Below are 11,477 nucleotides of genomic sequence, written 5' to 3'. Positions count from 1 at the left end.
AAGTATTACATTAGGACTTCTGACGTAATTTGCGTCCGGAGTCCAATAATGAAGTACCAAGTGTCAAGCGAGCCGACTATAATATATTGAAATTGGTCAGTATTAGCGTAAATAACAGTTTTAGGTGTTAGGTAAATGCCCCTGTTTTTCGTCTGGTATGTGTATAGATTATTTTGTCAACCATTAGTAAAAATTCCTTAAATTTGATTTTTAATGAATTTAATATAAATTTTGATTGGTGGGGTTTTACTTCTTATAAACCGTGCGATCATCATCGAACGGTTAGAACTGACCCTTACGGTTGGCCGCAGAGTTCATCCTCACCGGAGAACTGCCGAGGCGTTTAGTTCCAATAACCCCGAAGAAGACGGAGAGGAGAAAAAGGCCGTCGCACGGAGAACTGCCGAGGCGTTTAGTTCCAATAACCCCTAAGAAGACGGAGAGGAGAAAAAGGCCGTCGCAGCGAAAGAAATCAGCCGAAGAATCGGCACCGCCGTCCAATTCTCCGAAGAGAGAATCACCGAGCTCAAAGCATTGTCGGAGTCGCCAATCAAGAAGCCCTGGTTCGGTTCGGGCGGAGATTCAATGGATGTTTCGAGCCGCAGCCTCCGGGAGTCGGCGGCCGGAGCGAAGGCCGTCGCCGGCGAGAGAGAGGTTGAAGAGATTCCGAAGAAGTCGTGCCGCCAGAGGACGAAGGGGTCTTCTTCGAACAGCGGCGGCGAAGGTGGATCCGCACAAAAACAGAGGAGTTCTAGTGCAGACGGGAAAGAGGAAGAGAGAATCCAGGAAGACATCGGCGGTTTTCTTCCGGCGCCAAAGCCGGCGAAAGAGGTGAAAGAAGAACTTTTAGGAGATTTTCTCGTCTCCATGCGCCCGCTGGCTTTGACATCTTTATGTGTTGGATATGAAATACATAAGGATTGAGTCATTGTGTTTTAATTGGGAAGGTAGTTGATGGTCATTTGTATTGGCATCAGTCTAGAAAGACAGAGTTACAAGCACATTATTCATTAGCTTCTTACATGCTTTCATGTTATGTATTGAGTCTAATAAAAATATATTAAGGGACGAGGGAAAGAAAGTTTTTTTTAAAGGGTCATCTCTTCGTTTGTAAGGGTAGAAGAGACAAGCACGAGAGCTTATTATTTTTAGTATTATTAACAGTACATTTTGAAGTTTTTGTTATCTCTTCTCATGCGCTTCTTAATTTTCATTTTTTTTAAATTATTTTAACATCTTTATTTGTGATAACAAATGCAAGAACTATTCTGATAATCATAGTTACTTTGTATATCAATGACTTAAGTACTAATGTAATTTTAATGAGAGTGAAATCAGTTGTCTTAGCGGATCCTCTTGTTGTTTCTCATAAGCCTCTATCCATTGATACTAACATTAGTTATAAAATTGAGCATATCAGAAATTCATAAGTAATTCATTAGTAGATATTAAAAGAATGATCACCATAAAGGTGCTTGCCTTGTGGGTCAATCACATTGATTGGTGTTGCTCAAATTGTTGGGTATGTGGCCTCTTGGTTAGCATCAAGAAGTAGATTTGTTATATCTTCGGCACTTGTGACACTTTTGGTGCTTCTTCCTCGATTGGTTATAGAATTGTGATAGAAGCACCAATTTGATAGGTTGTGAAGATGCATGCTTGCCAAATTTTTAGAGGCAAATATTGACAAGTTGGGCGACAGGTCCCGACATTTTTTTTATTATCTTCTTTTAGAATTTTTCAACCACTTCAATAATATCTCAATAGAAGCACCAAAAAAGTTTTTTTTTGACATGAATGAGAGTTTTAAGGGAGATTAAAGAAAAATAACTTATATGAATCGTTGCACTATATGATTTAGCTCATTAAAGACAAACATTCAGTTAAGAAGAACATGTTGAGTGGTTCAATGATCTTCAACTACGTATACTTAGGAATTAATAGCCCTTCAATAGTCTCAGTTATGAAAAAAAAAGAAAAAATTCATATTATAACTGTTTCTCCAACATTTAAAGACCACTTAAGGAACTTGTGTTACCACACTCTTGTGTCTGTCAATTTCTAACAATCATGGAGGAAATTTTGAACTCATGTACTATTGTAGGTATTTATCAAAACACAAGCACGATCACTTGACATTAAATGCTTAAATGGACGGTAGGATGGTTGCTAATTGGCATGGTTAGCCTTGATTTTGGAGTTTGGAAGATTTGATTCTCTAATTATGATGTGGCATCTGATCATGTTTGAAAGGAAAATGATGTGTCGACTATATTGTTTTGAGTTAATGGACAAAATGAGGGGTCACGATCAGGTAATAATATTTATATTTATTTATTATGTCTACTATCGCTCTATGTATAAGTTCCCAATTCAAGCTTTCATAGAAATCCATTTTAACTTGGTGCTCCACTATATACATGTACGTAGGATGATTCCGACCATTAAGAGTAGACAAAGGGTGGTATGTTTAGAGCACGTGAAGCTCGTGTAAAAAAAACTATTCAAAAAGTTGTGGTTACTATTATAATTTTTATTTCAAAAAATCTGATGACAATAATTTTCTGTTAGCCACTCCACTTAGCCAGAACACGTTGCAAAATGCAGTTTCCAACTACGGTTTTATGAATAAAATAGACACAATTTATTTTGACAAATGTCACAATGTGCAGTGCGGCACCGCACCACCATCACAAAGCTGTCCGAAATGCACCCTAAAATAATAAAAAAAAAGAGTATTCATTGTACAATTTCAACTCTATAAAATATAAGAGGTTGCAGGCTTGCAACTCAAATGATCTTTAGTTCAAAAAATTTTTATCGTTCTTCATTCTTCACAGCAAAAAGTTAAATGTGTAAGACTAAATTTTTTTTTTTAACAAAGTTTATTGATTGATTATTCAATTAGAGGGACTTAGATGATTGTTATTTTATCCATGAGCAAAGAAGTTGTTTAGGGCAGATGTACTATTTCTCCATTAGCTTATGGGTGAGTGAGAGAGTTAGATGAAAATAAAAGAGAATCACAATGCATACGTTGCTAATTCATAGTTTTACTAAAAATTGTAGCTTTTATATAATGGAAAATTAACATAAGTTTTAGATAAGATAAAGCAAGAATTGTCCAAAATCTAAACTTAACCAATAATTTAGATAATATGATAATCCTAACCTTACAAATATTTCTATGGAGACATAGTTTTTTTGCATTGATTTACACTACTTATATTGAGCGCTTATCATCTTCATTTTTTTTTAAATATTGTACATAAAAAATATGAGCACATGAATCTCGATGAAATTCAATGGATCTCTTTAAGTGGACATCAAAGGACTGCATCAAAGTAGTCAAAAGATGGGGACACCATTCGTCATTTCCTTGGTCGAAACCATGGGTCAATGATGCGGGCGGTTTTGTGTTATACGTTGTAGATATATTTCAACATTAAAATACACACACAACAACACTAATAGTAAATATACAGTTCAATCCCAATAAAAATAAGTTTAGTATAAATAATTTTATCTTTTAAAATCTCTAAGCTACCAAACCCGCAATAATAACGCAAGTATATGTATCACTTGAGTAATAAAGGGCTCTAATAGAGTTCTAAGTATCGATCCCACAGGGAGTTGGAAATTCTTATGGTTATAACATCAAATACAACATTCAAACTATAAAACTTAAGTAAGAAAAACAAATCTAAAGTAAATTTAATCTGTGCTAAATGCAATGCAGTTAAAAGAACTAAGTTAACTTAATTAATTGCTAGACCTCAAAAGTAAACTTATAAAGACAACAAATTTTTGAAACGAAGAGTTCAAATTTAAGAAAACATTCTTCCCATTTACAATGAGTTTATGGAGTGTAAAAAAATTAAAATCATTTAAAATAGATATAAAATTGCCAAATATGAGTAATCCTATTCTTTACCCACTGAGAGTACATAAAGAATAATGAGCATTCCAAATTTTGGTCCTAAACCTGTGATTAGGTTGAGAGGATACTGGCTGTCACTCTAGAGCTCTCACTTCTCCCTCACCCGACGACTAACAATCTCGCTTTAGTTTCCAAGCAACTGGATAAAATTGAGGATTTTAAATTGTCACCATAAAATCTCAAATTTTGTGCCCATCAAAATATATTTCCCTATTTATTTTTGCGCAACCCCATGGATTACATTCTCACCCATGAAATTGAATGTGACTCTTACCTTGTTGTAGAAAGCATAACCATTTTGGTTCGTATGTTTCTCAACAAATTTTAACATTTCGATTGACCAGATCGAAAAGTAAATGAAGATCAGATTTTGAATCATCACAATTTATTGACATTTAAAACCTTACAAAACAAAACTAATTATTTACAAAACCATAGCTCATTGCAGTGAGAAGGATAAAGAAGACTACTCAAAATTCATGAGACTGAGAGTGCATAAAGAACAATAACTAATCCAGAATTTGGTCCTTAAATCCATGGTTAGGTTGAGAGGATACTAGCTGTCACTCTAGAGCTCTCACTTCTCCCTCACCCGACGACTAACAATCTCGCTTTAGTTTCCAAGCAACTGGATAAAATTGGGGATTTTAAATTGTCACCATAAAATCTCAAATTTTGTGCCCATCAAAATATATTTCCCAATTTATATTCACGCAATTTCATAGATTATATTCTCACCCATGAAATTGAATGTGACTCTTACCATGTTGTAGAAAGCATAACCCTTTCGGTTCGTATGTTTCTCAACAAATTTTAACATTTCGATTGGTCAGATCGAAAAGTAAATGAAGATCAGATTTTGAATCATCACAATTTATTAACATTTAAAACCTTACAAAACAAAACTAATTATTTACAAAACCATAGCTCATTGCAGGGAGAAGGATAAAGAAGACTACTCAAAATTCATGAGAATGATATGATAAAATATGAATTTCATATATAAAAACAAGTATACAAAAAAAATAAAAAAAAAAAACAGAACTTATCTCACACTTCTTCCATAGCAAATCTTAAGAATTTCTCTTTAAGCACTTTCTCTTTTTACAATCACACTCAATTCTCTCTTAGAAGTGTAATGAAGAAAAAATCTCTCACCTTTCATCTCCTCTCACAACCGTAGAAGAAAATCCTCTCCTCTCCAAGAATTCTCTCTCACGTCAAAACCTTCCTCTCCAACTCATGCCTCCCTCTCTTCCCTAGACTTCTCTCACGCCAAAACCTCCCTCTCAAACTCACGCCTCCCTCTCTTCTCTAGACTCCTCTCCTTATTAATTAGGGCCAGCCTTCTTTTAAAAGGAATTCTAGATTTCTTTCAATTTCTCCCCCAAAAGTCACATCTTTTAATACCAAGAGACAAGTTCCTTCATCTAAGAGACATATCTCTTCATTAAAGAGTCTTTACAAAGTGTATAGAAGCATTGAACCACTCCATGAGATGTTTGAATTATTTGAAGCCTTCAAAATCTCTCAAAAATAGTCACGAACTGTCTTACTCCGTCTTAATTCATCTCTGGTTCTTCCGTGCCAGGTCTAGCACCTCTGGCGCTAGCCTAATAAAGTCTGTGTTGTTCTCTGAATTATAGCACCAACTCTGGCGATTCTAGCATCGTTTCTCTATAAAATGGCGCTTCTTGCGCTAGCTCTTAAGAAAATGGCGCCTCTGGCCCCAGTTTTGGAGCCAGAATCATGAAATTCTCCATTTTGGCTCCAAATTTCCTCCTTTTTTGCGACTTTTTGCTCCAATTACCTAAAATTGATATACTTGCAACAAAAACATAAAAATACCCTTCTTTAAAATGCAATATCACCAAAATAAGTATGAAATGTATACATGAAATAGTACATTATTTTGGTGTATCAAAATCCCTCAAACTTAAATGTTACTCGTCTTGTTAATGTTTTAAGGTAAGTAATTAGGTCTAATTGGGGTTTAGAATTAATTATGGTTTATTTGTCTTAAACCTAATGTTGTTAAGATTTAATATAATTAATTAGGTCTTATTGAGGTTTAGACCTAATTAGGGTTTTAGTTAAGTTTGGTTTCACTTGGATTAAAGGTAGATGTCTGAGTTTGATTTGAACTATTTGGAATTGGATTCAGGTTTTAACTTAAGCATATGTAGGTTAGACCTAAGTGTTACGTGAGTCAGAACTCAAGGCTTTAGGTTTTGATTTTGAGTCTATACGGGTTAGACCTAATAGTCTTGAAAAGATGACTAAACCCAATATTGATTAGGGTTTAGGCTCACCCTAGAGTTAATTTTAGAAGTTAGACCTAAAGATTAGGTTTTGGTTAATCTTACTAGTCATTCAAGGCCAAGGTTCAAGCCTAAGAACTCCTAGGGTTTTAAATGTAAATTTTAAAATTACAATTTTGAACATAAGTGATAAAAATATCATTTTTAATTTTCCAATGGCTAAAAATTGTCATTTTAGAGTTTAAAATTTTCACTCTAAATTTTCTAACCATTCTAAATGAGTTTAAAATTTTCACTCTAAATTTTCTAACCATTTTCAAATTTAATTTCTAATTTCTTGATTTTTATAATTATTTTTGGAAATAATTACAAAATTTGATAGAAATCGGAAAATTAGACTCTAGAGATTTTTTCGTAGCTTTGAAAAAATCAGGCAATATTCCTAAAGACATAAAGGTTGATCCCTAAAAATTTAAGTTTTTTTTATTTATATTAATTAAAATATTTAAAAATTTATTAAACAATTTTTATTATTTTTCTGCTAATTATTCATCTTTTTTGTTATTTTATTATAACATTAGCATGCATTAATACCATCTTTTCTATTTCATAATAAATAAGTTAGACAATAAACCGACTAAAGCTCATAAAATTAAGCTTGAACACTATCTTGAACACGCTTAATTAATCAAGTTCAAACTCGTAGCTCAAGCTCCAAGATTATAGTTATAACAAAAGATGTATTAAATTTTTAGATAGAGCACATGCCTACTAGAGTCTTTGATATAAAAATAACAACAAAATGTAAAGGCATTTGCATGCATGCTAAACAACTCTTATATATTTAAATAACATTAACACCTAAACTTTCATATTTACATGTCCTTCAAATCTTTAAAATCACACTAAAATCATCACTATTACTAACTTTCTAAAAGTGAAATTCACAATTATCATGCATAAGTTATGACAGCAAGTGCTACAAAGACAAATATGAAAGTTTAGATATTTTAGATGTAAATTTATAACAATTGTGTTGTACGTACGTAAATTTCGCAAGAACAATTATCAGCGCGACTTCAAAAATAAACACTTAATCAACAAAATCCACCTTCCTAGTAAATGACATAAATAGTATCATTATAGTAAAAAAACAAAAAAAAAGGAAATATAAATTAATTAAATACTATTTTACAACAGAATAAAAAATAAAAAAAATTAAGTTTTCATCAAGTACCTTGGTTATGATAAATCTCAACTTTCAAGCTTTGAAGCAAATAACTCGCATGTGATCAAGTCATTCATGGCGGCAGATATTCCAGAAGCTAAAACCGGCAATAGATTGAAATGAGGCACATTGGTTGCATCCATGTTACTGCCTGACTCAGCAAAATCAATGAAAGCCTCGGAAAATATGGGGAAAAGAAAATCTGCTGTGGTGGCTAAATCAGTCGAGAAGTAGAACCTCAGGCTCAAAAAAAAAAAAAAAAACGGTGAATAATACAGAAGAATGTAACAAATAAAAAAGTAATAAATTTATAAATGACATTTATCTATAAATAAAAACAGAATTTGAAATATAATTTAGTTGTTAAAAATCCTGATTCGAATCCTATGCACAAAATTTGTGCCATTGCACTCACCAAGTCAAAAAAAATAAAAGGGGTAAGATTTAGATACATACCACACAATTCCTATTTATTTAAATATCTAACACCTAAATTTCAATTTTTGCATATATACCACCTTACCTATGAATGAAAAGGTATAGTATTTCACTTCTTAAAAGTTAAAATGGTGATATTTTTGATGTGATATGAAAGATTGGGGTGTTATAGATGTAAAGAAGCAAAATTTAGACGTTAGATATGCAAATACATATGAATTGGGTAGTAAGAATTTAAATGCCCCAAAAGCCTCAAAGACAGGAGAAAACAAAGAGAACTTTCAAGTGATATTATATGGAACATAATACAACAACAACAACAACAACAAAGCCTTAATCCCAGTCGGCTACATGAATCCTTTTTCTCCTATTTAGTGCCATATAATTATATGGAAAATAATAATAATAATAATATGGGGCACACTGAATCTAAAAGCTATTGAATTGGCTTGATATTAATGCAATACCCAGAAGTAACAAGTCAAATTTATATTATGCCTAACACTAAAGCTAATACAACTTCGAGATTGACAAAAATTTTACTGGCGATAAACTGATTCAATTTTTTTTACCTTTATGTTCTGTTGGGAAACAAATCAGCATGGCATCTAGCAGAATAATAGCATGAACAAAAAAATGGAGTTTTCAAACCATGACAACTATTATTTAATAAAATGAGTAATCAACTATAATTTACACTAAACTCGACTTGAAATAAAACTAGGGACATCTACATACATACCACCCAATTCTTATGTATATACATATCTAACACCTAAACTTTACTTCTTAATTCATCCCACCCACATATTTCGTATCACATCAAAAATACAACCATTTTAAATTTTAAAGTGAAATACACCTTTCCATGCATAAGTAAGGTGGTATGCATGTAGAATTTGAAGTTTAGGTGTTAGATATGTAAATACATAGGAATTGAGTGGTATGTATGTAAAACTTACAAAATCTAATAACTGAGACTTATGCTAACCACGTTTCCTTTTCTTGAGGTTAGATTATAAGAGCATTCAAAGGGAAATGAATTAGCTTGTACTTCTGTACAGTTCATGTCAAGCAAAATAATATCATCAATAATATAACATCCGTCTCAAAATAAATAAAGACAGTGAGACACATCCTGAATTTTGGTCAAGATATTCTGGCCCAATCATTTCCTTGCGGTAATTTTGGTCAGGATATTCTGGCCCAATCATTTCCTAGTGGTTATATCGCAAAACTATTGCTAGTGGAAAGAAATTAGTCAACATAGCACATATTCAGGTGAATGCATGTTAGGCAGAAAAAAAGAAAAGACATACCACTCAATTATTATGTATTTACATATCTAACACCTAAACTTTATTTTTTACATATATATATGCCACCTTACCTATGCATGAAAATGTGTATTTCATTTTTTTAAAAAGTGATATTTTTTATGTGATATGAAAGATTTGGGTGGTATAAATATAAAAAGTAAATTTTGGTGTAGATCTATAAATACAAAAGAATTGGGTGGCCCGTATGTAAATGCCTCAAAAAAAATCATAACCATGTTGATCCAAAATAACTGTGTAATAGGAAAAACAATAAAAAAAAAAGGAAAAGAAATAGAGAACTTACCTACAAATTTTAAAGATCTGAGTAATAGCACTATTTTTAATGTGATACTAAATATTAGAGTGCTATGTTTGTAAATATGAAAGTTCAAATATGAAAGTTGTTCAAGTGTGAGATATGTAAATACATAAGAATTGTGTGCTATGTATGTAAATGCCTCGAAAAAAAAAAAGGAAAAGAGGCCTTACCTGCAAATCCTGCCAGGAAAATCCATTTTCAGATATAATCTTGTCTATAAGACTAATAAAGAATAATACAATCGCTTTCAAGTGCTTCTGCAAGCTGCCAGAGCGAATAGAGACGAGATCAACATCAACTTCGGATAATATGCTTCCAACATGGTCTTTTGTTCCAGAAATCAGAGCCATGCATATCTTCCCAGGAACAACATTTACCTGGCAACAACGATTATGCCAATCTGAATAACTAAAGCCAGAATAAATCGGTGTAGTTGGACCAGGTTCCTTCAGCATGACTGATTGAACTTCAGATTTACCATTCTCAGCAAGGTGAAGAACAGGTTTCACTTCAACAAGTGCACTGCATGTATTTAAAAAGATAGTAGATCATGAAAACGAGCAAGAATCATAATATTTTGGGGTTGTTTGGGACCACATTTTATTTATGTTTTTCAAATATGTTTTTATTAGAAATAAAACATATTTAGTATGTTATAAAATGTTTAGTTGTTTTAAAAACACTAAGAATAACTTTAGATTATAAAAAAACTAATCTATTTTTGAAAATAAAAAATAAAACAGGAAAAAATTACATTAAAGACCCGTTTCATATCACTTTCGTTTCTTGTTTTTGTTTCATTTTTCTTCTTTTTGAAAACATTTACTGTAGATCTAATTTTTATATACTTTTTATTGAAAAAAACTAATTTATTTTTCAAATGACTCAAAAATACACTACAGGCCCGTTTCATACCATACCCCTTTTATTTCTTTTTTTTGTTTTTTTTTTTTTTTTGAAAACACTTACAGTAGATCTAATTTTTATATATATTTAATTAAAAAAGTATACTAATTTATTTTTAAAATTACTCAAACACCTAAAAGATGTTTGAGTATTTTTAAAAACAACTAACTCAACCAAACATGCTTTAGATTTAAATCAAAACATAAACAAAATAAAATGTAAAATACAAAAAGATCTCAAACAGCCCCTAAACAAATTTAAATAAAAGTGATCTCAAACAAGCCATTGTTAATCAATAAGTTTCCGCTCAAGTTGCCTTAAAATACCCTGAGACAGTTGAAACAATAAGGCCATAAATACTAGTATAGGAAGCATATTAAAATAGATTCTTACCCCTTCGGAAGATTGGGAACTAGAACATATAGGCTAATAGGATTATATTCCCCAAGGAATCCTTCATTATGGGAAGTACGGTACTTCAGGAAATGATGCATTCGATTCTGTAATTCCACCGCCTCAGATGAAGAAAGAGATGCAGAACAATATACAGTAATCCCAATTGCAGAAGTAGCGAGGGAGCTTTTGAAGTAATTGGCCACAGCCTCACAATTAAGCAGAGCCTGATCCATCTCGAGAGCTGGACCTCCAGGGTGGAGTAGCATTGTAGGGGGGTCCAATCCAAGCTGTCCAGCCATGTAAAGAACTTCTTTATGCAGGGTTGCCTAAAAGGAACATAAGGAACAACCATTACAGTAAGTTCATTATCCCACAAGAGGTAGAAACTGAACCAACATGACAAAAGCATCAAAATAGTCTATTGACTCTTTGTAGGTCATTTTAGTTCCCGACTTAACAAAAGTGCCAATTTAGTCTCCGGCATTTACATACATAGCATACAATTCTATTTTATTTACATATCTTACGCCTAAAATTTTATGTTTATACAAATAGCACTCAAATTTTTAATAACACATAAAAAATAGCACTATTATCATTTTTAAAAAGTGAAATATACATTTTCATGGAAAGTTTCAGATCACCAAATGCTAATACTATAAATACGATG

The 11,477-nt window shown here is 32.2% G+C and overlaps 1 protein-coding gene across 3 annotated transcripts in view; it reads right to left on the bottom strand.

The window, feature by feature from the left end:
• Nucleotides 1–7,403: 7,403 nt before the first annotated feature.
• Nucleotides 7,404–11,477, bottom strand: part of LOC110031426 (diphthine--ammonia ligase) — a 37,024-nt gene continuing 32,950 nt past the window's right edge. The window contains exons 10-13 of one of the 3 annotated variants that reach the window (XR_002294738.1): nt 10,805–11,133; nt 9,883–10,027; nt 9,676–9,769; nt 7,595–7,674 (exon numbers count right to left, since the gene is read on the bottom strand). Coding sequence is in view for 2 of the 3 variants with exons in the window: in XM_020734608.1 (XP_020590267.1) it covers nt 7,456–7,674; nt 9,676–10,027; nt 10,805–11,133 (900 nt within the window). In the remaining variant the exon portion in view is untranslated. Of the gene's footprint in view, nt 7,675–9,675; nt 10,028–10,804; nt 11,134–11,477 lie in introns of all 3 variants that reach the window. The other 2 variants (XM_020734608.1, XM_020734609.1) reach the window with 2 other exon arrangements.

This window comes from Phalaenopsis equestris, unplaced genomic scaffold (assembly GCF_001263595.1).
Source record: "Phalaenopsis equestris unplaced genomic scaffold, ASM126359v1 Scaffold000813, whole genome shotgun sequence".
NCBI classification, from domain to species: Eukaryota; Viridiplantae; Streptophyta; class Magnoliopsida; order Asparagales; family Orchidaceae; genus Phalaenopsis; species Phalaenopsis equestris.
The sequence above is the reverse complement of the archived record's forward strand: the minus strand, read 5'-3'. Positions and strand labels throughout refer to the sequence as shown.